Below are 26,112 nucleotides of genomic sequence, written 5' to 3' on the forward strand. Positions count from 1 at the left end.
TAGTGTTGCCATACCTACTAAGATTTGTTGATGTACTCTACTGTTGATGTAGTCTACCTGGACTTCAGCAAGGCCTTTGACACGGTCTCCCACAGTATTCTCCTAAGGAAACTGGCAGCCCGTGGTGTGGACAGGTTCACTCTTCTCTGGGTGGAGAACTGGCTGGAGGGCCGTGCCCAGAGGGTAGTGGTTAATGGAGTTAAGTCCAGCTGGCGTCCTGTAACGAGTGGTGTCCCCCAAGGGTCAGTTTTGGGGCCCATCTTGTTTAATATCTTTATTGATGACCTAGATGAGGGAATTGAGTGTACCCTCAGTAAGTTTGCAGATGACACAAAGCTGGGAGGATGTGTCAAACTGCCTGAGGGTAGGGAGGCCCTTCAGAGGGATTTGGATAGGCTGAACAGCTGGGCTGAGCAAAATGGGATGAGGTTCAATAAGACCAAGTGCCGGGTCCTGCACTTTGGCCACAATAACCCCATGCAATGCTATAGGCTTGGGGCAGAATGGCTTGAAGAATGTAGAGAGGAAAAGGACCTGGGGGTGTTGGTTGATGCTCGGCTCAACATGAGCCGGCAGTGTGCACAGGTGGCTAAGAAGGCCAACAGCATCCTGGCCTGTATTAGAAATAGTGTAGCCAGCAGGAGCAGGGAGGTGATCATCCCCCTGTACTCAGCTCTGGTGCGGCCGCACCTCGAGTACTGTGTTCAGTTTTGGGCCCCTCACTACAAGAAGGACATTGAGGCCCTGGAGCGTGTTCAGAGAAGGGCAACAAAACTGGTGAGGGGCCTGGAGCACAAGTCTTATGAGGAGCGGCTGAGGGAGCTGGGATTGTTTAGTCTGGAGAAGAGGAGGCTCAGAGGAGACCTTATAGCACTCTACCACTTCCTGAAGGGGGGTTGTGGTGAGGAGGGGGTAGGCCTCTTCTCCCTGATAAGTAATGACAGGACGAGAGGGAATGGCCACAAGTTGCGCCAGGGAAGATTTAGATTAGACCTCAGGAAGCATTTCTTTTCTGAAAGAGTGGTCAGGCACTGGAATGGCCTGCCTAGAGAGGTGGTTGAGGCACCATCCCTAGCGCTGTTCAAGAAGCGTTTAGATGAGGTGCTTAAGGACTTAATTTAGTAGTTGGGTAGAGATAGTGATAGGAGGATGGTTGGACTAGATGATCTTATAGGTCCTTTCCAACCTTATGAACTTATGAACTTATGAACTTATAAGATTCAGTCCCATATTCCCTAAATTCCTATCTTGGCTCACACTTTAAGGCATCAAATCTTAAAACATAATGTTCAGATTGTGTACCTTGTTTTTAATGTGCTGGAAAGAGCACAAACACTACAGCTGTTAGTATAGCAGGTTCCACACCTTATTACCCCGACAAAGGGGACGTCAGCAGTTCTGTGGATCCTGGTGTCAGTATTCATTTGGGATCCACAGGCTGTATACTCTGCTCTTGGTCTCTCATTTGACAGATCTACCACGCTAAAATGACCAGCACTGGATTTTTCTGCCAGTCCTTGCTTCCAGGAGTACAAGCTACAGGCACCATACAGGCTGCTATGAAACAAGCAAGTCCCAGTACAATAAGCCACAATCCCAAAAGATGCATCTCTACCAATTTATACTTTTTGTTTAAACAAACATCTTGGGCTGTAAAATAGTCTGCAAACTCTGAATATGGTTTCTTAGAATTGGAAATCATACAAAACAAGCAACAATATGCATAGGTTTACAAGAAAAATGGTGTTGTCAAGTTTAGATACTTAGGAAGAAAATTATATTAAGGCCTAACTTCTGAAGAATTAACCCCCCAAATATGCATTATTTATCTGTAGCTATACTAGACTCTGAACCACAAACTGCTTGAATAAATTCTATATATACAGAAAACTGCAGGAGATATTGAAACTTAAGGAGAGACACACATCAGGAAAAGAGAAAGATAACAAGTTTGTACGGTTTGTTATTAAGGAAATTGATTAAAAGTGGAAAATCTCTATTTTCATTTCAAGATTTCAAGCTTTTATATGAAAAAATGCACACAGTGAAATAATAAGGAGCTCTAAATTAAAACAAACTTAACAGACTATCTGCTACAAGTGCTTTATGAATTGTTTATCTTACATAGACAACAACTACAAATTGCTCCTACAGAAAGGCAAGTCAGAAGTGAGCATGTCTCATATTATCTTAAGGACTAAAACTTTAAGGAAAATTCACTGCCCTCTCCCCAGTTTCCTGCAGAAGGATCATTAGGTACAGTGGAACATCAGTGCCCTCTGGTATCAGCAATTCTATTTATAGGGCAAGAACCTGGTCTCCCTCTTTTCCTAGTAGAATCCAGATGAAGGACTCAGCAAGAACTTTAAGCAACAACAGATGTGTGGGAGGACAGTAAATTAAGTCTATTTTCCAGAGCAATGGGAACAGAAGCATTTTAATGGCAATAGATCCTATTTGTCTGGAGTTGGTTGGGGGGTGACAGTTAGCTGCTATCTTGCTAGCCTCTCCTAATTTTGCATTTGCCAGAAGCCAGTCCTGTAATTCTTCTGCCAAAATTATACTCACGTATTTTATTAGGTAAGAAATGGTATTAATCAAATTGAAAAGAAACTACAAAGTCATCCCAATGAATAAACATACTTTGGGAAATAAGAAGCATTTCTGTAAAGTAACTTCTATAAAATCAATGTCTGAAGCTGAGGGGGGATGCAGAAATTAAAAATTAATTTAGAATTGTTATGAGTGATTTCCTTTAATGCATCCATTTTTTAATACTTTTCTTTTTTTTCTTCTCCTGCTAGAAACAGTTAATATTTTCCTATCAATGTTAAGACAATCTTTAGAGCTACAAACTCTTTTTCAGTGAAAAAGACAACACTAATAAAAACACTAGCTCAAGATAGTGTACCCCATCAAGGCAAAATTTGGCAGTATTTAATGCTTTGAGTTGTAGAATTTGACACTTTTAAAAATAACCTTCAATATGAGATCCATATGTACCTACTTGAAACATGACAGCATAAAGTAAAACAAAAATCTCCTTCGTTTTGATAATCCATAGTCTGTGTAAGTGGTTAAAATGGCTTTAAAGGTTTTACAGTATTCAAATACAATTTTGATTCACACTAACTAATCGTCATCTGAGTTTCTCTTTCCAAGGAAAACACCATTTTTAACTGGTCATAAATACCTTATTAATTAAGAAGAAGGAAGTTCACAGTCTAATAAATTTTTGACACATAAACAAAGTGTCTGAACACTGGTTGAAGATGTTATTTATTGTGACAAGTTTATATAGGCACACTTTAGATAAAACTCAAGGTTTAACCAAACCCATACTATATTCTCCACGCCAACATCCATAATAAAGACTGAATCACCAAAGAAAGCCAATAGTATTAGCAACACGTGTACCTCTAGGAAACTAACCTTAGCTCAAAACTAATCCAAATGTCTTTCAGAGATGCCCAACTAGGTACAAATGGCAGATAGATGCATAGTAGGTTAACAAAGACATTTTGGTTTTTGTCCTGTGAAAGGTAGGAGCCCATTACAGCAACTGTAGCGATCATTATTAGAAATAGCTTTTTTTGCAGGGCAGCAGTAACATAATTTGAGTTCTCCTGGTTCTGAAGCTGAGTGTAGGGAAAAAATATACATAGAAAAATAAATAAGATCGAATTTTTCTTCAGAGTTAAGAGGAGATCTCTATGAGGAAATCTCTATGTTAATCATTCTAAACACAAACTGAATTTTTGTGTTTTAGAAGCCCACAAAACTATTGTACAAAGTAAATAATGTGAAGAATTAAAATAAGTATAGCTCAGTAACTAGAGCATACATTAAGAAATTATTTTCATGACGCAGGTTTTTGTTTGTTAATCTTTCTTTATGACTAAGCACTGCCTGCCCTCTGGAAAAACTCATCAAGAATGAACATTTCTGAAAACAAAAACATTTAAAAAGAGTGTTCTGCCCAATTTATACTGTTGTGTCTGACTAATGAAGAGGGTAACTTGGTTTATTTATCTACATCAGTCCTGTCTTGCTCACTAATGGGAATGACACTGTTCACGATTGACTGGGACTCCTTTCCCAAAAATTATTCAGTAAGAAACACCGCTGCCTGTTCCATAAGCTTTCCCTCAGTTTAACACTGTAAATGTTTTTTCCAAAACATGTCTAGTTAGTATATGACAATCATTTTAACCACTGTTCACTGAAAGAACTTCCTGAACAAAAAGATTATCTGGATCTTTAAAATTTATTTTACAGTACTTCCCCTTTGTGTCAAATTCCATTTTAAATCAAAGAGAATGTAGAATTAAAATGAAAGCCATTTCTACTTTTAAAGGGGCAATCCCTATTTTACATACAGGACCACAATGACTTGTGGCAATGTGGCTGATGCCCCACCCCTGAAGACCTTCTATGATCCTATGACTTGAATTTTAATTTATCTATAGTTCTGTAAAAATAATTTAAACTTAAAAATATGTTCAAATATATTACTACTCAGACTATTTTTATTTTCTTCTATTAGAAAAGCTCTGTAGAATAAGTATTCAGAGTGATAAACTGCTTGGATTAAGGAAAAAAGAGCAGAAAATACAGATACTACCTTCTCTTGGGTTAAAATTATATTAATTAATCTTCTTTATAAGCTAGATATACTTGAAATACTAAACAGCACAGAAGATTTTTTTTTTTTTTGTAAATAACACATAAGTGCTGAAACAAAAACAAGGATGTGGTTGCATTTTCCTCTTCTGAACTGTTGGTTGGTTACACTATTAAAGCTGTTAAAACAGATGCAAGAAAATATACATTTTTTTCTTTTCAATCTGGAAATCTGGAAACTTTCTTTAGTGACGGTCAATAAATCCAACAAGTATTACTTACAACAAAGGGATTCCTGATTTGGTTTGGACAGTATCGGAGATGAAAACAGCCCACGATGCTGTGGAATGCAGCATTTTAGATTATGCCAATTTTCCCAGCTTAAACTAATGACAGCATCTTAAGACTTCTAATATATATTTACTGAAAAGTAACTTTGTTGTCACCCTATCTTCCTAAAGAGACCAAGCATGAGCTGACACCATATTTTTAAATTTAGGAGCAATCACATCTTCCTCCCTTACACACTGATCCTTTTCCTTTACCAAGAGAAAGGAAACCTTCATATAAAGGGATTAAGTATGTTAGGGATTAAGTATCTTTCCTAACATTCTTCATTGGTGCATCAAGAAAATTGATCCAGGAATGTAACTTGATATTTTAGCCACAGCTGTTATAAGCATGGACAGGGGAAGGAAGGAAAGGGAGGGGACAGGAGAAAACCCACTTCTCCATTTACTAGCAAAATATCTCCCCAAAGTTACAGTGGCCATAACTTAATCTCTACCTACAGTTGTGCAAGCACATTGTAACCAATGTATGCATTTTTAACATGCTGCTTCATATTGAAAAGGGGACTTTCAGACTACTGAAAGAATTAAATTCATAAATTTTATTTTTATTAATTTATTAATAAAAAACCTGCAGCATTCAGGTTGCACTGCATCGCATCACAGATGTATTTTGTAAACTTTTTTATCCACTTGAAGTTTTTTATTAAAATTTTATTATTATTTATTAAATATCTTCTGATACTTCTTGGTGACAGGCTACAATGAAAATTGCAGCCCATACTGAAGTTGCTTAAAAAAAAAAAAGTAAAAGAACATGCCAGGAAGCAGACACTCATTACAGAGCAAGTGCTATGTAGGACGGGCTGTTTACCAGGGTGACTGCAGAAGGAATTATCCCTGTGGATGGAGATGATATGCATTAGGAACAGTTAATGGAAAAGGGAATGTTAGTTGAGTACTGGCAAATCAGGCTGAAGCAGAGTTCAAGAACTTTCTTTTGCAAAGAATGAAAGAGGCTTTGACTGGAAGAAACAATACTGCCAAATGTAAAGCATTTTTTTTTATTTTGCTGTATCTGCTCTTTGCAAGCTATTTATTCACAGATCCTTTAAAAAAAGGGGAAAAAAGGGTAACAATGCTGTATGCTGCCACAGATTAACCTCTTCTAAACAAACAAAAAAAATACATGAAGGAAACAGACAGGTGTGGTGGTTTCAGAAACCATATTTAACAGGGACACATCCCTAAAGCAACCTTTATCAGAGTGACTTGGCTGGATACAGCATCTCTTGTCAGCAGTGCACAGAGATGGCTCTTCTCTCCTTCTCCAAGTATAACCTCTCCGTTTTAATACCACATCTTACCACCAGGAGGTATTGTGGTGGGAAACAAGGAGGACTGAAGATAAGGAAAGGCCACCACATAAGAAAGGCAAAACAGGCAAACCAGAAAATTCTGGCGGCAGGCGGAGGAAAGAGCAGGAGAATGGTTACGTTTTCTTCTTAGTTTTTCTCCAACAGAAATACTGTTTCAACAGGTTGGCCTGGTCACAACTGCAGCAAGTTAAACCCTGCAGATAACACCCACCTTGCTCTTTCGAAGGTGAACTTACCTGAAAGTCTTGATCATCAATCCCAAACCTCTCTCTTAGATTACGGAAAACCATTGGACAATATTCCTTAAATTTGAAATGACTTGGCATGTTTTCTCTGAAAGAATATAAAACCACATCAACTTCATTTACTTGCATGTGCAATGAAGTAAATCTAAGGTGTTGTTTTAACTCTGTTCATACAAAGCAGAGAATAAGGAGATTTACAATCTCTCCTCCAAAACCCTCCTTTTTTGAATGAGATTTGGGCTAACCATGTTCTACTCTTTACTGTGTTAAATAAATTTATACATGTGTTTCTTAACAAGCTGAACCTGCACAAAAAAAAGCAGGAAAGAGTGTTTTTCCATTGCCCTTAAATTATTTCAAAGGTGGAATCTCAGATTGAATTATACAAGAATTACCAGACCATCTGTGACACCAGAACGTACGGACAGTGCCAAAGCTTCAAGAAAATTGGACTTAGCGAGCACAGGGCTAGTTTTAATATCCTGTTGTTAATTTCAGATTTCAGAACTAACTCTGAACTTTTTCACAGAGTAGAAGACTCAAAGTTAACAGAATTCTTCATTTTCCTAATGTATTACTAAATAATATATTCATAGTGGCACTACTAGTTTTATATGTGTGCACATCTAATTCATGGGCAATAGTTACATATAATAACCACATCTTGTAAAATTACCTTAATACTTTTGGAACTTCTATATGTTTGATATAATTTCATATCATGGATTAGCAAAAACTGCACATCATTCAGCTTTTACATACGTTTCAAATTTTCAGTCTTGTCCAAATATTTCATTTAAAATATTAACAAGTACATGCACCCGAATTTATGCTTTAAAAATATCCAAATAAATGTTTGGAACAGCCACAAATAAATACACCAAGAGAGGATCACCTTCAATATATAAGATATTCATAAGGCAGTAATAAACCATATGGAAGAAGAATACTGCCCAGCAGCCCCTGCTGTTGCTTTTCAGAACAGCACAGATGGTTATGTTTATCACAGGATTAACTTAATCATCAAAACTTCAGTCCCATCAGCTGAAAAATAACAGAGTTCATAGTACTTCATAAAAATATCACTGCCACTATCCCCGTCTACAAAAGAATTGTTACTTGTACTTACTTGTTGAAAAGGTGATTGTCCACCTTTATCTTTGAGTATGCTTTGAAATCATCTGGCATCAACATAACAGGGATTTGAACATGGCTCAGTTCATTGATCTAGAGAAAAAAGAATATATTTAGTTGATAACAACTTTGCAAAGATTCTGCATGTGCTTTAATTAAAAAAAAAAAGATATTTGGCCTGCAGTTTCTTGTGTGTGTGTTCTGGGAGTGAATGTAAGTGAAAGAAATGCAAAAACCAGATTTATTCTTTCCAGATTAAATGTATTAACAAAGTAGACTCTTTGGAAAGAAGAAAGAGCACTCTACATTTATACTAGTTTCAGAAAAAAAGCGCTTCAAAGCACGCCTGGTGCATGTGCTTTAAGGAAAGTCAATGAGGACACCCGCAATATGATCTTTAATCCTAACACACTTTAGCCAACTGAGCTACGTTTTCAAAGATAATTCAAATCCTGTATTTAGAATGACTATTTATCTTTGCAGCTTACAAACTAGTCTTACCTGTTTGTGTCTTAAGCTATTTACAGAAAACACTGCTTCCATATGAAGGCATGAGCTCTGGACTCGGGAAGAAGAGCCTTGTTTGTACAGTGGTGCAGACCTCAGCCAAGTTTTTCCACATTTCAGCATTCAGGCATTTTTTTGATTACTCAGGCTCAACAAACTACTTAAATATCCAAACTTGTGCTTAGAAATAAACGCAGAAGTCTGAAGGTTTTCCTAATTTTGTTGTATTTATGGGCACCATTTGCTCTTTCTAGTTTCAAAATAAATGTTGTCTGCATCCTCAGTATTAAAATTTTCATGTGTATTTGGAATTTCGGAATTATCCATTTCTGGTCACATCTTTATGTAAACAACCTCACAGTTACTTGGTTTGTATGTGTGTTTTTGTAAATCATGTGCATTAGCTCTCATCTTAGTACATTTTAAGTAAAGCATATAAAACATAACAGAATACTGACAGCTTGCAGCAGCTCTTTCAAATCATTCAGGACATACTCACTATAACACAAAGACCCCACACATACATTTTGCCCATGTTCTAGTGCTCTAGACCCGCACAGGACACATTGCTCCAGCAGCTTTCTACAGCGTGCAGCACAACTCTATATGAGACTACAAGCACACAACAGAGACAGGTATAACAAAATCAGTCTGACTGTGCTCGTAGCATTGGTTGCTCTTATCCATCAGTGCTTCCCAGTTCAGAATCTGTTCCTGCCCTTAGATGCTATCCTGCTTAAGAGAGGCTCTCTGAGAAGCCTTCACTGAAGCGGTCGTAGGTTATAAATACTAGAGGAAAAAAATGCATGACCTTCTGCAGAACCGAAGTTAAACAAAACCTGAAAGCAGTGAGGAACCTTTTTCCTCTTAAAAAGAGGGAAGAAACTGATGCAAGCAGGTAGGTCAGAAAGTCCCATCACTCTTCAGTCTTTTTAAGTCTCAGTAACGTCCCTTGCCGTCTCCCGTTTTTATTATTCAGACCCCTGCAGCCCACATGAAAACTGATAAATATCAGTTGAACTTCCTTTACAGAAATGCTTCTTTGGAAAGCCCTGAGAAGCTACAGATTGAGGCACCACAGCTGTACAGCAGAGCAACAAACTAGAGATGCCTGGGATGGGCTGAACGTGTGCTGCTCCTCAGAGTGCCAGGGAGAATGCTCCTTCCTACTTCCAAGGCAGGACAAAGAAGGAAGTCTAGTAAATTTTTGAAAACACAGCTGTACAAACCTAATAAATCATGCTGACACCTCATTAACTATGACATGAAATAACAGCACATAGATCGAACCTCACAACATCTAACATACATGCTCTTTACTGCATTTGATATCGCTGCACATCAATCTCACCCTGAAACCGCAGAGCAGTTTCATGAGCATGCAGAACTAGCCTAGCTCTTGTACAAATAAAACTAAAGAGAAGCAGACAGATTACGCAGCAGTATAGAACTTCATTTGTTTATAAACAGTTAGCTACTCTCTAAGATTGTGAGATTACACAATGAATGCCATGCTTGAAAAAGGGATAATGGAGACCCATACCTTTTCGACCCAGTCAAAAGCGACACCAGAACCACTTTGAGTCAAATACAAATGATTATGCTGAATTCACACATCTCCAAATGACCTATCAACAATAATAGCAAGTTCACTGCCAAATTAGGGGGGTTAGACTACCAAAATTGCATCAGTCAAATTTTTGCAGGCATGCGCTTTCTGACTTTACTAACGTTAGGTATCTCTCAATACGCTTGTAAGTTTGCTTTCATGCTGCAAAGATTTAATTCTGTGCTATATGGCACAGTTTTAATTGTACCTGTAGGCCTTACAGATAGCACACAGATAGTAGAATAACATACCCACATGTACTCCTATCTGAATACCTTAGAGCTTCTTCTATCATAAACAGAAATTTCAAAACACTTATCCAAAGCAGCTCTCTAAGATGTGAACGTACCTACAATCCTTCCCCTCAAAACCAACAAAAAAAGCACTGCAACTGAGTTCCTTTTTTGTGGAACTTTTTTTTTTTTTTTAATGGAGATTCACTAACTCTGAGGTCTGGAAATTTAATTTCTCTAATATTTTAAGGAATTTCCCTCTAGCAGGAGAGAAGAAAAAGCAGGTGATGAACATATAGTAGAAGTGACCTTTGGTATAGCACACCAGCTGAGTAACGGCATGTCCCAGCGGCACAGACCATTAATTAATTGAAACCCTTCAAGTATAATAAGGTCTGTTTCTTTGTGCAGTAATGCATTTTTAGGATGGATTTGATGAGGCTAAATTTGAAAGTGCACACAGTATAGAAGGGAATAGTTGTGACATTACATTGCAGTGCAAACTTGAACCATATTGGGAAAAGAAACAATATCCTGAACTCCCCCACAAATGGGCATTGGAAAGCTGAAAGGGGAAGGTCACTGGGATCAGTTCTCCACTTTGCTATCGCTGTGTGAAGGAACAGCCATGCCTGAAAGTGACCAAACATGAAACACTCAGTATTTTCAGCCTTCTAGCTCATCTCAGAAAAAAATTAAGAAAAAATAGTTCCACCACTGACAACCTTTAATTGCCCTGTGATTTTTTTTTTGCCAATATAAAAATTGCCTGTAGTATTTCCTCTTTTTTATTTTATTTTATTTTTTTTACAACAGACAATGCTTACCACATCTTTGAAGAATTTACATCCGTATAATAGCCTTGGGAAATGGATTATGTTAAAAGATGATTGACTAGGATTTTAGTTGCACAGTATCCATGCACATTATGTGGAAGGATCTCATGTCTTTTTAATAGTATTTTCAAATTCATACACAAAATATTAATAAGTGGCCTGGAAACATCTCCTTAAGTAATTTATACAAATACCTTCGTGATATTGGTACAAAAGCAACTACTTAAGTGAGACAAAGACATCTTCCATGACTTAAAAGCTTTAAAGAAGATGCTTCGGAAGCCTTGGATGGCAACACTCCTTTAAATATACAATACAAAAAAATCTGTCTGTAGGGGTCTGCTCAGACCTGCAGTTCAGGGATGGTAGGTGGGAGGGGGAGAAGGGGAATGAGGCTTTCAGGCAAAAACCTACAGACTGCATCTCATTTTGCTCCTGCAGGTTCAGGATTGAATTCACACTGTCAGGAAAACAGAGGCTGTAATTAAACTGCAAATATGGGAATAATAAAAGCCTACTGGACATTGAATGAATAGTAAGACTCAGCTGGTAATGATTCTGAAATTAGCACACAGAGAGGTGTTCCCACAAAGCCATCTTATTCTGGTGACATTTCAAATAAGCTTCTCTAATTTATATGATTTGAAATCAAGCAATGAATATATCATAAATTGTTAGGCGTTATTAATGGCCTTTATTTAATTCAGATACATTCACCCTAAACACCATATTACTAGGGCAATGCATAATTAAACATTAGTTTTCATTCTGTCAGAACATAAGCAGCAATAAATTGCTTGTATGCAAAGCAGACAATGAGATATTTAAGCAGCATATAATAAAGGCAATTTACAGCATATATTGCATGTTTAGCTGGAAGAGCCAGAACAATGATCCCATTCTCCAACAGATACAAACTGATGCCTATCAGTACGATGCTGCAGTAAGAAACCTGCAGAATGCTTTACATCTGATATTACTGATTAAGAAGAAAATATTGTAGAAGCCAGGTAGACCAGTAACCAAATTCCCATTCCAAAAGTATCACAAATCTCACGCAGACCACTTAGCACAACTGGACTCTTTTGAAACTCCCCTCCTATGTAAAGCCTTTATTCTATATCGAATGTCTTGTATTTACTATCTTAGCTTTAACACACAGTACAAATATTGCTTTCTTTTAATTCAGTTTATCAGCCAATCAGATTCCAGCTGAATATGCGGAGGGATTAGGTATTTTCACAGCCAACAGCTTAAATAAAAGATAAAAGACCTTAATCACAGTTTGGGCGCTTGGCAGTTGCACATACAGGAGAACCCCTGCTCCTACCAATGATGCATGTGGATGAGGGTGGGGAAGTGCTCCTTTCTTTTCAGCTCTGTTCATCCCTCAGTGCCCCTTTCTGAACTGAAGGCCAATCACAGCAGCCAGATCCACTGACACAAACAAGCTTCATTTGGTTTCTGAGTCTGAAAGCGAAGAGCATTTTTCTCTAATTTATGTATTTTTAAACACAGACTTTGGAAGAAGTAGGAGTGGAAGAGTTTGGAAGAAAGAAATTATTGAGGTCTAAAAATAGAACTGAACTTTTAACACCAGCAACAGTTCTGGTATTTTTATTGTTTGTTTTCTGTGTCTCCATTTCTTCCTCAGCAAGGAAATTCACAAAGAGCTCTGAAGAAAAAAGGCAGTACGCAGCGCTTTTTGTTAAGCTACAAAGCCACCATTTTGATGCATCAATCCAGGCACAGTACTTCAGTCAACTCATCTACTTATAGGTCAAAGCCTACAACAGCAAGCCCACTGGACTTGCCCTTACCAAGCAAAGCTACAGAGCTAATGAGTAAAAACGTGCTGAAAGAAACCTACTGAGAGCCTAAAATGTCATACTTAGGAGACATATCCTTCTTTCTTCTGGCACCTCCCTGATAACTGAACAACCTACAGGCCTTAGGAAACAGCACTTTCCTGCTTACTAGAGTGCATTCATCCAGAAGATAGAAGTTTTTTCATGTAACTCATTCCAGTATCCAGCGGAAAGCCCTTCCTATCGCTGCTCCTGAGCTGCAGGGAGCTCAGTGCGAGGTGCCATGGGCGCGGGGAAGGGCAGGGCCTGGCTGGCTCCCAGCACCCCGCAGCCACCCGGGAGCATGCTGCAGCACTGCTACTGGGGCACGAACCACCTCCTGCTGAAGTATAAACTGAAAATGAAGTGATTATTTTACAGCACTTTGAAATCTACCTTGCAGGGTCTGGAAAGGGTGGAGGAGGTCAGCAGCTAATCAATTTTGTGGAAGACATTTGCCTGTTACGGGGCAAAACCATCATTTGATAAATGTCATTTGACAGTTTAAATTACACTCAAAGCCACTCTTGCAAGAGAAATAAAAGGTTAAGCTAAGTTCTGCTGTAGAGAAATAAATCAGTTCAGCAAAATACTCCTTAATTTGTTTTAAATGAGGTTTTCATCATTTCAATCACACAAATTCATCTCTTTTCTTTTTTCCGCTAAAGTACAAGGTAAAAGAATAACTTCTCAGACATTTTTTATTAACTATACAATGTGCAAGGAGTTTAAATGACTAGGATACGACTTCTATATTTAATTTCTAGTTACTGATTCAGAAACAACTCCTGAAATTAAACCAATTATATGACCGAGAGAAAAAAAACACAGGGTAAAGTATTTCATTTTTTCTGAATCTTTATGATCATTTTTATTTAAGGTACGTGAAGGGAAAAAACAAATCAATAGAAAAGCCCACCCAGCTGCGAGAAATGTGTTGAAGTTTTACATGTCTCAAAACATCTATCAGTAATTACTACAGAGCAGCTTCATGTTTTTACAGTTAAGGTGATACCTGTCATTAGACTGTTGGCTTTCAATGAAACTGAATGATATAGCACTGGAAAAGCAGCCTTAGTTGAGCCAAATATTTTTCATACTGCCTTAATGCATACTTTTTGCTAAGTACTAAAATACAGAAATTTGAATTTCTTGGCAAAAAATATTTAATACATTTTATGGAGTTAGAAATTCTGAGAAATGAATGCACCATTTAAAGATTATTTCTTTTTTATATATTAAAAATGCTTTTCTGAAGTCTTACGGTCTGCCTTTTAATTAAACAAAAAATGAAGTTTCACAGTAAAAAACCAGATATTTTAATGGAACTTTTTATTCAAAATTCTCAATGGTATGATGCTCTTTTTGGACAGGGATGTACATAGTTCATGCATCCCCTGTAAAGCATGATACTGAGACATACCTGAGAGAGACCCAAGTGAGATATTATGGCAAACCAAAGAAAGTCTCAAAGCAGAGGAACAAAACAGTTTTGAAAAGCATTATTTTTTTGGCATTTAACTTTAAATTTGGAATTCCAAGGCTCAAAATTCAAACAGAGGACTTCATAGCTTGGTTATCACTCACATCAGAGCGTGTTTAAAGAACATACAACCCAAAACACAATCCTTTTACAAATATTTGATGCAAGATTCTTAAGTCTTTCAAGTCTCTTGGACATTTCCATAGCAAACAGAATCTACAACATCTACTGTACACTGTTGGACAAGCATAAAGCCATGTTTCTATAGATTTGGTTAAACTTCCTGTGCATCTGCTTACACCTTTCAATAAGTGTAAAAATTAACACCTTATAATGTGCCAAATAATCCAAGGACTAAAATGAATTAAGCAGCTCAGATATAATGACTCTCATGATAATTCTGCATGTTCCTGAAAAGCTGAGAAAAATGCAATAGTGTGTAGAGATACCAGTGCACCTTGATAAAAATGACAGTAGAGTAATAGGAGTGTGAGTAAAGAGTATTTCTGTCAAGAAGAATGGTTGTGAGTAGCAAATGGCATACAAAAATAAAATGTAGTTTTGATCCAAAAGGAAATCATAATGCAATGGAAGTCCTCCAGATCTGGATGAGCTGTGCACAATACCGATGAGCTCATCCTTGTTTGCTAATACCATGGTTAAAAATAAAATAAGACAAGACACACAGCTCAGACAACCATTTGCAGGCTACTAGCCAGTGAGCTTGCAAAATCAAACAAGCAAACAACCCAGTGACATACATACAGTTGTGTTGGGTTTTTTTTGCCAGAAATATCTCAAGTAAACTTTTTCAAACCTCAACCTTTGCAATCTTTGATTGCGGCTTGCGTCGTCAGACATTGTTTGAAATCCTCATTTAAAATAGAACTACTTGTCAGAAAGACTGATAGCAATCTGATCTCTATTTTTCTAATTAAAGAACAAAACTCACTTGGCAAGAGAAATTTTATTTCACTTGGCTGTGTACTCAAAGCTTCACAAGAGAATATCTAAAAATAGGAGGATGCTAGGATACAGTAAGCATTTATTTGTGACACAGGAAAAGGTTTAATAAAAATAGGCTGAATTCACTAAATGAAGTAACACAAAAGTCAGATAAACGTTCTGCTGATTTCCTAAATGACCTATTGTGGATTCCAGTAGAAAAGTTAAACAAGTAGGAAGAAAATGAAGTGACACTGCACTTATAATCTATGAATCATATTATTAATGTGGAAAACAATCAGGCTTAAAGGAACCTATTAAATAATGATCACTTCTTGTAACAGCCTTTAAGACTGTATTTGCCAAGTATAACTTTCCTGAACAGAACAAATGAGTTCATGCAATTAAACATAATACTCTAGTAAACAGCTGAACACACAGTATTCTTACCTAAACACTATAACGGCAAATGAAATTCAAGAGAAAATCTTTTCATGAAAGAAAGGCAAAATGTAACAGGAAAAGAAACCTAAGGAACCGTTTCGCATATAACACATGCAACTCAGCTGCTAAGAAGGCAGCTTCAAGAGCATCGTGCCTCAAAATGACAGATCAGGCTGGCTGGGCCATAAAGCAGCCATCTGATACGTTACATGGGCACTGTTATTGTCCAGAAACAATAACAAACATAACCAAGAGGCTTCTGACTAGGCTTTCTGCTCACACATTCCACTCTCACAAATATGCTGCTACTAAGGAAATCGTTGATTTGTGAAAAGATGACATTAAAACACAGTTCCTTTTGTACATTTCTGACTATTTATCAGGCAAATGCTAAAGGAAATTTCCAGAAAACTAGAAGCAATAAACCATCTGCATTATAGACATGTAACATGAAAGGAGTTAAACCAGAGGCAGCTGAGGCAAATAAGGGCTGCTCTACAGTTATTTAAATGTTCTGTGAAGTATTACCAGAGCTGTTAGTTGTATCATAGACCTTGCAGAGTCATCAGGCTCCATGCCACACAGAACACATCAGCCTATGGCTATAATTTTTTCTTAGCTATTGACCTATATCCTCCAGCTGAAGTAACAATTTTCTGTGCAGCACCAGACAAAATACCACACTAGAAATCCAAATGGATGAGAGCAGCATTCCCTCTGCTAAGAGAAATCCTTTAGTTTATCTCCCTGAGGCATCTTGGTTGCACTGTATTCTTGCATTTACAGTGTTCTTCCAAATACTGTAATGCCTTGCCAGCAGCTGAGGACAGGCTAGCAGAGACTCACAGGCACTCATATACACACTCTGCAGCTTTTTGCCACTGAAGCCACGATTTTATCTGCCAGTGGGAAAGAACAGTCTCCTGTCATGTTTACTTGAACACAACGAACTGTGTTTTGCTTTTGCTCTGGATATAGTTTTTCCATGCTGAATTCCAGTTTAATTTGGCAATAGTACTATACACAAAATTTCATGGAATGATTATCATTGCTTATTGGAAACTAACTGCCCTACTGGAAACTAACTAAGGCATAACTGCAGTGTTCATTTACAGCAGGCAGAATATGTTGAACATGGTACAATGCTTGATAACCCAAGAGCCTGCTGAGCCTCAAGGTGAAGGACCTTCAGGGCATTTTTAAAGGAGCTGACTGGCCACAGGGAGAGCACTGAGGGACCCACTGATGGTGAGTCTCATCATGTTCCAATTCTGATTAAGTTGGAAGTTGAAATGCTTAAACAATTTAAGACAAACATCTCTCCTTGGTACAAAACAAGGCATAATTTGTTAAAAGTAATATAACTGCATGACCTTTTTCCTCAGTTTACAGGTCAGACTTTTGTTATCAAAGGATTTCATAAGCTTACAGGGACAACAGGACACATTCAATAGGCAAGTAGACACAAATCCTCTTTCTATTTATATTTGTCATAGTCCATAAATAAAAAGCAACTCCAGTTGTTTTAGTGTTGTTAATCTGAACACACACTGGTGTTGTGGTACTTCTCTGAAGGGAGCTCAGACAGAAATAACCAAATTTCGCCACTCAGCAAGCTCAACCACCACAAAACATTAGCCGTAATGATCAAGACAAAAATACACTGTAAGGTAAGATATTTTATGCATAGCAATTCACATGCAGAAGTCTCAAACATACTCCTGTTCTGCCAGTAGCTGAGGCAGGATGAACGCTGCTGCTGGGGCAGGCTAAGAGCTGCAGCTGAGCCCTGTGGCACACACAAAGCCCAGCTCTGGCCCATGGAGCACAGCTCTAGTGACAACAGCAGTACATTTTCTACTACACTATCTATGTTTGTGATGGATGCGACAAGCTCAGTCAGAAACACTTTCTCCTGAGTATGTGGTTGATGCTGCAATTTTGATCAACCTCCACTTGTTTCCTCTCCTGAACTTTAGGATCAGGTTTCCAAGATCTGGATGGCAGGACCACTCTACAAAGCACTCTCTTAGCCCTGCTGTTCATTTCAGGCTGTGTATTGTTGAAGAGCTGCTTGAGAAAGGAAATCTGTCTTCTTGATTATTTCCATACTTTAAAATCCAAACTAAAACGTTTTAAAGATTTAACTTATCCCTCAAGAAAAAAATGTCACATACAATGCATTTTACACAAACAAATATAATTTTTTTTTTTTTGTAAAAAGCCCTGAGCTACCAACACATGTTTTTAAGCATCCTAACACACAGAATTATCCAACACAACTTCAAGAAAACCAAAAACCACCAACCAACAGAAGCACTTAAGGGTTCTGAACGCAGCACCAAGAAGTGTGCATAGCACTGCTCTTCCATTGAAGCCAGGCAGCACCAACCCGAGCTGTGTTTAGGCACAGAGGCCCCAGTGCTGCCAGAGGACCGTGGCAGGGAGCACAGCTCCCAGCTGCTCTGCATCCCTGCGCCAGCAGCAGCGCTCTGGAATGTGCACTCCTGTGCCCTCCACATTCCTTACTGCACACATTCTCATTTTTCCATTTTCAGTCTTAGATAAAAAGTATTTTTTTGAAACCTGTTAAAAGGGAAGCTGTCTTAGATTTGAACATAATCTAAAATAACTGATTTTTCTTTTTTTTCCCCCTCAGAGAAGTCCAAAGAAAAAGACTGCCATTGGGCATTTTATTTCAGGGAGCCTGAGACCAAAAGATGGCCTTGTATTAAGACAAATATTAACTTCTATCATTCCCAAGCTCAAGCCACAAGAAGCTGATGGATGTATACACACAGCAAGAGAAGGAATGTGTTTGTTCTTTTTCCACCATCAGGAAAAATATGCTAAATATGCTCAATCTTAATTTTCATATTTATTTCAAGCTTTTAAGCTCATGTCTTTTTTTCTTGTAAATAAATATTTCTCCAAATACTTATGTAAGCATTAACAGGCCATAAGATTATGATAACTTTTGACTGAAAATGCACTCTTAAGGCCAGAGCATTTTTTAGGAAAGCTAGGAGAGGCCTCTGCCTACTAGTGAGAAAGAATTTGGCAGAACAGTAGGTTTAGTGAGCCACAGATGCTTTCAGAAAACAGGAGAGTCCATGCTTCAACCAGCCCCACCTGAAGCAGCACTTCCACCTTTCCCCAGTTTCTCCTGCTTTACACCATCACTTTTCTGTTATATGCTGAGCCAGAGTCAAAAAAACAACATGAATATAAGTGAACCTGGTAGCAAGAATTTTTGTTCATTTGGGTCAGTTTGTCAGTTTCACCCACTCAGGTCACATGAGAGTAAAGACAGGAAAAAAAAAATCTTCCTTTCTAAAATTTGTTGGCTTAAAAATGTTCAGACGTAAGCTAAAAAAACATCAAGTTGGAAGAGCTTTGTGTAGCCTTAAATTTAATTATTACAAGGTGAATAAAGATTCATCAGGAAAGGTGTTTTTGAAATTTAAATTATGTTTTTAACTTTAATATCCTGTAAATGTATTGTAAAATCAGAAATAACATTAACCTCTACTAATTACTGGGCTTACTGCCCACAGAACATCTTTGACATTTGCTTTTGCTGCCAGCTTTAGGTACTTAAATCAGAGTCTGATGAGCTGTAAAACCAGCTTTAGGTAACTAACTTCTTTTTCAGATGCAGGCAGAATGTTTTCTTCACCTCTATTCATTCAACTACCAGAGATGAATGGAAAGGTCATTTGGAGTTGAAGAATCAACTGGGAGCCAAAAAAGCAAGATGACCTCCTTTCCTTTTCTGTTTCACTAATAAAAAATGATATGAAAGGTTAGATCTAACTTTGACTTTGTGTATCCAGGATATTTAAGATTGTTTTATTTAATCAAGGGAAAAGAAAGCCTATTTACTGCACTGCTTCTCAACTTACTGGACACAGCTTGACAAGAGCGATTTAAAGGAGGGTTCTTCTGTTAAAAAACAAACTCTTCCCTGCTAACCTCTGTCAAGACTCTTCAGAGGTGATGGGAATACATTGTCCTTTCTAATGAAGTCAATAATCACTTCATTAATTACAAATGCAAAACAGACTTAAAAGCAGCTCTGTCAACAAAAATGAGCACCTTGACTATCCATTTAAATAATATTTTTATTTAAAATGCAACATCCAAAATTACAGGTTTTACAGAAGTAAACCTTGGAAGATGACATAAGTAGATTCATCATCTGCTGTTGGAGATTACCAAAAATTGAGATTCAGGTTCATTCAACCAGTAGAATAAATAAATCAGACAAGTAATCAACCAACCATCAAAAAGTAAAAAGCCCACTGCAACCCAATGTTCATGAAACACATGCATTTAATTACTTTAGGTTAGGAATGCTTTATTTTTTAAACTTCTAGCCCAAAGGTCTGCTTTAAAACTTACTAGACTTCAACCTCATCTCTGAAGGTTCAACTAAAGAGAGCTTTATTTGATGCAATTTTGTCTTATATCTTATGAATGTCTTAAAGGATGGGATTTCTCTGTTGCAAGTAGACAGAGTTTTATCAATTCATAGCAACAACACATACAACTGGTAAGGAGTACCATAAAACCCTAAATAATTCTGAATACTTGCTTGCAAACTGCCATGACTAAGCAACAGCGAGTTTGAAAGTATACATCCTAAAAAAGAAGAGCAACTAGATTTCTTTTCATGCATTAGAATAGTGTCATTCTCTAATTGAAATCTGAACCGCAAGCTTTTCAACATTTACATATTCTTCTCAGGTATTCTTCTTACCGTCTCAACAGGAAACAGTGCTCATATCAAGTTTTGCATTAGTTAACATAGAAGGGTTTGGGTTGGAAGGGACCTTAATGATTCACCTAGGTCCAATCCCACTGCCCCATGCAGGGACACCAGCCAGGTCAGGCAGCTCAGGCTGCCCAGGGCCCCATTCAACCTGGTCTCAGGTAATGCCTCCAGGGTTGGGATATCCACAGCTTCTCTGGGCAATTTCTTATATCAAATGCATGTAAGTATCCCATCTTGGACACACAGACAAAAGAAAAAAAATTCCTGGAATCTCTGAACATACAAAGAACCAAACCACTCAATAATAAGTTTGTAGAATTTCCAAGTTTCAAGCAATTAATACATTTTCAAGTGCTCTCTGCCTCTGCTTGTGCTTACATTTTCAGTTAAGGATGACCTTCAGATCATCAGTAAGCTCCTTATCAGCCAGCCCTTCATGCTGCAAACTCCCAAACTTCAATTCAAGTAACAGCGAAACTAAAAGCTCTGCTTTTAGTTTTGGTTAGGAGGATTATCTTTCCAATGCTCATCCCTGCTTTTCTTCCTTCAACTAAAGACTTCTTTGAAGGTTTCAAACACAGGAAGGCTGCCAGCAACGCAATGATTTCTTCTTGTCTCCAGGCCTTCTGTACTGCCTCCCTCCCACTTCTACTGCATAATAGTAGATAACCCTGAAAGGCAAGGCAGGCCAACTAAAGCCACTTTCAGGAGAGCTGCACTTAGCACAACATGAATATGTTGTTTTTTTAGTGTCATATTCCAGAAAAAGAAATTAGTAAAAAAAAATGCTTTAGATCACAATGTGTAAACTCAGTGGGATAAAGACAACTCATATGGCCCTGTCTGGTTCAAGTGACCTTAAATACTCACACTAATACTGAACTAAATAAATACACATTCCAAAATCACATACCATCTATCTGTCAGTGCTAAAAATGGCCCTATATTAATCTGATAAAATACTGAATGATGGATAAACAGATGCTGTTGTACTCTGATCACTGTAACGTCAGCAGTGATTGTGCTTGCCCACACCCAGTACACAAAGACCTAGAAGCAAAAACTAATACTTTCTTCCATGTTTGTACACTACCAGGGAGAGGAAAGGCCTTCTTTGCTTTCAAGACAAGGATCCCTGAGCATCACCTGACATTCAAATAGGCAGTCAAAGCAGAAGCTAAGTACCTACCAATTTGTAGGTACACAAAGAACTGAGAATCCCGCTCTGCAGAAGCAGACGGTACTGTTTCTCAGTGACTCTGGAAGCAAAATATGTCCAACAGAACTGAATGCGAGTAGCTTATGTGAATCCCACATGGAAAACAGACAAGGATCCCTGACACAGTGGTGAAAATAAAATAAGTATCACCCAAGAAGATCGCCTGAGATATTTTATTTAAGGTTTTAGCCTACGTGAACATTCTATATACAGAATGCTGTATTTTCACATTTCATTTGGTTTTTCCACCTGGAAATTACTAGTTTTATTTAGGTCATAAAGAAGTTAGAGCTAGCTTTACACTTGAAAATATCTCCACTAAACCACAGTGTAGGACTAACATATGGCAGCAAAAAGTGGACTTTTGCTTTTGTGGCTTACATTGTCTCTCATGAACCAGAGACACTGGCACAAGGCATTCTGGAAGGAGTGTGATTCTGTACGCAGACAAAACACAGAAGCACGTAGCAAACCTGGCTGGCAGGAATCCATTTCCTTTCAAAGCACAGCTTCACATCTGTGACTTGAGCACTCAGCCTTCCATTGATTTCAGGGGGCTCACCTCACTATATTTCTAGTCTTATTTTTGTAAATGACCAACAGTTTGGTAAAGTCTACACTCCAAGGACTCGACAGATGTTCCTGACTGGGGCTCAAACATGAAGGTAAACCTCACTAGGTCCAGCACTGGAGATTTACGTAGACCCAAGTCTGAAAATAGAAGTGGCATTAATTGCTATTGAGATGTTTCCCATGAAAACTCTGCCAGTTACAGTATAAATAAAAACACCACAAAAGATATATTAGCCAATTACTTATGGAAATAAGTGACCATTAAGTGGTTAATTTATTGTTAACTATTCATATCCTATAATAAATATGCCAGTGACAGATCACTTCAACTTTAGAAAGCATGAATGCTGATACTTAAGGGAACTTTTTATGGAAAAAATGCTGATGACAGCACAGTAATTACATTAAAAATACTGTTGCCCAATTCTCCATTCAGAACACCTAACTCATAAACTGTCACTAGCTGTAAATTTGTTTTTATTTTGTCAGATTTTGTGATTTTTGAAATCACTGCAATAACCTTTCTTTCAGTTCAAGGGACCATCTCAACAAACCAGACATTTGAACTCTGGCTTAACGAGTACTCTGAAGAAAAAGTCCTGACCACGAGAAGGACTTAACGCTGCACTCAGAAAAAGAAGAAATTTATTTTCACCAAGTTACTGAAATACTTCTGCGGCTCCTCCACAGCACCTATGCTGTCTTTATATAAAATGGTCATTATTTTTATTTTTAATATGTTCAATGAAAGGAAAGTGCTTAAAGAAAAAAATGTTTCAGAGTTCATAAATTACTGCACTGATTGTCTTATAAAAGATAGCGACAATTACAAGTATAATTTATTTTTAAAACATCCACTTTTTTGTTAACAAAGTACATCGAAAGCATTTGGTACAGTAATGACGAAAAGCACTTGAAACCTTAAGTTAATTGATTCAACAAATGTTTATAACTTGCAATATTTTTACCTTATTATTAATTCCAACTTGCCTTCTTTCCTTGTGCTCATTTAGCAGACTGAATTTAGCAACTAAGTGCTTAAGCATCCAGCTTAAATTATTGCCTCCTCATTAGCTGTGATGGGGGTGGAGAGCAGGAGACTTCCAGAACAGTTTACATGTGTGATTTCACTAAAAAGCAAGCAAACTCCACACCCCAAAACACCCAGGAGACACACAGCTGACACCGACTTACTTTTCAACTTGGTTGACAGCACCTTAATGCTAGCAACCAAGTCACGAGCAGATTGGTAAATACCATGCAGGATCCCAAACTGCTGTAGTCTGTTACCAGCCCAGTTGACCAAGAATGTGAAGTTTTCACACTGAGCTATTAGCAGCCTCTTAATCTCATCTCTCCTTACACCACGTCTACCAAGATCAGCCTTCAGCAAATGCCAGTTTACAGGAGATAGGCAGAAACCTAAACACATGCTTTCTCACTCCACTTTCCTCCTTCCTTGAGTAAATTTGGTCTTCTGCTACTGAACAGAAATTACATGGATTGAAGAATTCAGCTTTAGGATGCCCTAAGATTCAATGCAATTGAAGCTGTAAACAGTTTTTGCAACTACTGGTAAAGCACTGGAGCAGCAATACACAGCATACACAGGGCAGGGCTCTGTAACCGAGCACAGAAACACTGAGGCATAAGGTCCATCTTCACGGAAGAGTCTAGATCAATCCTCACACAGTTTAAAACAGACTGTAAGATAATGCACCTTTTTCTCCTCACTAATTCCAAATGCAGCCTAGGGTGCCTAGTTCAGTTCTAAATACCTACTACTGCAGAGGTGGGGTTAATTTCACCTATAATTCTTTCACTACTTCGCCAATCAAATATTTGCAAACATCTACTTACTGAGAGCTACTATGAAGTATGAACCAGTTTTGGAGACTGAGGATAAAGACTGTTTACTCTTATGCAAAATACGTTCTACCTAGCAGATGATCTAAATACAGAGGCACAAGAGCAAGTATCAAAGAGCACATGCAAGGGTGCTGGAAGTAAAAAACAAAACAACCAGTAATGCAGGAAACATGCACAATAAGATCCATGTACAGCTGTTCACTTGGTGAGATCTAAACTGGCATCTATATCTGAATTATCAGTCATTTACCTTTCACTATCATGACGTTTGTTCACTTCCTGAAGCTGCTATGCCTCCTCAACATTCATTTCTTGTGTTATAAAACATGGTTTTGAAACAAATCACAATGTTACCCAGTTTTTAATAAATGGACAAAAAGCAAAGAAAAATCATCATTAGCCAAAGCAATGCTAATCTAGCGAGGACAACTAGCAAACAGTTCTACAACTGAAAAAGACTATTTTGGATTTATTAATTTCTGAAGTCTTAACCATCCCAGACAGCTTTCTATCACACAGAATGAGTTTGATTCTTTGATTAGTACATAATTATCACCATGCATTGTTTTTATGTAAATATTTCTAATTCATGCACCAACTTAAACCTACTTTTCCTTTAATTTTAGAAAGGCTCCCAAGTATTTTACAAATAAAATACTGGATGTGCAATATCAGTAATTAACTGGCTACTGCTTGGATTTGCTCTTTGAAAAGACAAGAGCAATCTCAGAAAAAAGAAGAAGCTCTGCACCCAGTGCTAGGGCACTCATCCCATAGCATCACAGCTCCATTAAGGTTGGATTCTGGTCCAAACGCTTCTATCTTCTCTCGCTCCCTCTCAGCTTCCATTCTCTGAAGAAGCCTTGGACTGGCTGCAATGTGTAGCCATATTGTTTAGGAGATAACCAAGGTTAGTGAGTCATACTATGAGAAGTGCACAGCAGCCTGGAGTCAAAATAAATACTCCTTTAGGGGCCTGGAACATTTTTCTTATGGGGAAAGGCTGAGAAATCTGGGACTGTTCAGCCTGGAAAAGAAAAGGTTGAAGGGGGATCTTATCAATGCTTATACATAACAAACAGGAGGGAGTCAAGTGATCTAGGACCAGGCTCTTTTCAGTGCTGCCCAGCAACACAACAAAGGGCAATGGGCACAAACTGGAACACAGGAATTCCACGAGAACACATGAACATGAGAAAGAATTGCTTTACTTTGGAGGTGACAGTACACTGGAACAGGCTGCTCACAGAAGTTGTGAAATCTCCTTCTTTGGAGATATTCAAAACCCACCTGGATGCTTTCCTGAGGGACTTGCTGTAGGGAACCTGCTTTAGCAGAAGTTGGTATGGTCGGCCTCCAGAGGTCCTCCAACCCCTGCAGTTCTCTGACTTCTGTGATTCCTCATAAATGCTCTCTAGCACTAGAAAGCAGGGACAAGTCTGATAGATAGTGTCTTTTTCAAAAGTGTCAGTGTCTCTTCTGAAATCATTCCCTGGTTTTCTTGAGCTACCAATAATCAAGAAAAGCGGAAAGATTAAAAAGGTGTCACAACAGTTTTTTTTTTTCTTTTGCAGACAGCCTTCTTCTCTCTTAAAACGGCACATTAAGATGTTGGCGTTAAGATAAAAAAAGATGACAACGGTTTAAAACAGAAAGAAAAGAATAACAGTTTACTTTACCCATCAGAAAACAGAACTGCTTTTTTGCATTATAGAACTGATGCTGACTTCAACATCTAGTTTCCAGATAAACCAGTACCATACAAGGTATACATGTTTCCATAGACTTTCTGAATGAAGATGTCCTTGGATGGAATCTGACTTGGTGTAAAACAGTGATGAAGACACCTGTGGCATTTCTGAATGTAAAGTAACTACACCCGGAGTTTCAATCAAAATGTAGCAGACTACTATGTCTTTGAACATAATAGGAAGTATTTTAAACATCAGCTATGCTACCATAACAATACTCTTTTGTAAACAAATCTCGAAGGTGATCCTCAAGTGATTGGCAAAGCCTTTACTCTGCTTTTTATCTAATGTTTGTCATGGAAATGTGAAAAACAAAACATACTCAGAGTAAATTCTTTCAAAAGACAA

General features: G+C 37.9%; 1 protein-coding gene across 2 annotated transcripts in view; it reads right to left on the bottom strand.

Annotated features, from left to right (window-relative positions):
* The window catches only part of PIP4K2A (phosphatidylinositol-5-phosphate 4-kinase type 2 alpha), a 97,595-nt gene that overhangs the window by 39,132 nt on the left and 32,351 nt on the right, over positions 1-26,112 (bottom strand). For both annotated transcript variants that reach the window (XM_065731407.1, XM_065731406.1), the window contains exons 2-3: positions 7,667-7,764; positions 6,529-6,625 (exon numbers count right to left, since the gene is read on the bottom strand). In XM_065731407.1, the coding sequence (XP_065587479.1) occupies positions 6,529-6,625; positions 7,667-7,764 (195 nt within the window). The remainder of the gene's footprint in view (positions 1-6,528; positions 6,626-7,666; positions 7,765-26,112) is intronic.

The sequence above is a fragment of the Cyrtonyx montezumae genome, unplaced genomic scaffold (assembly GCF_038088225.1).
Source record: "Cyrtonyx montezumae isolate F1298 unplaced genomic scaffold, pur_monq_1.0 scaffold_14, whole genome shotgun sequence".
In the NCBI taxonomy this organism is placed as follows: domain Eukaryota; kingdom Metazoa; phylum Chordata; class Aves; order Galliformes; family Odontophoridae; genus Cyrtonyx; species Cyrtonyx montezumae.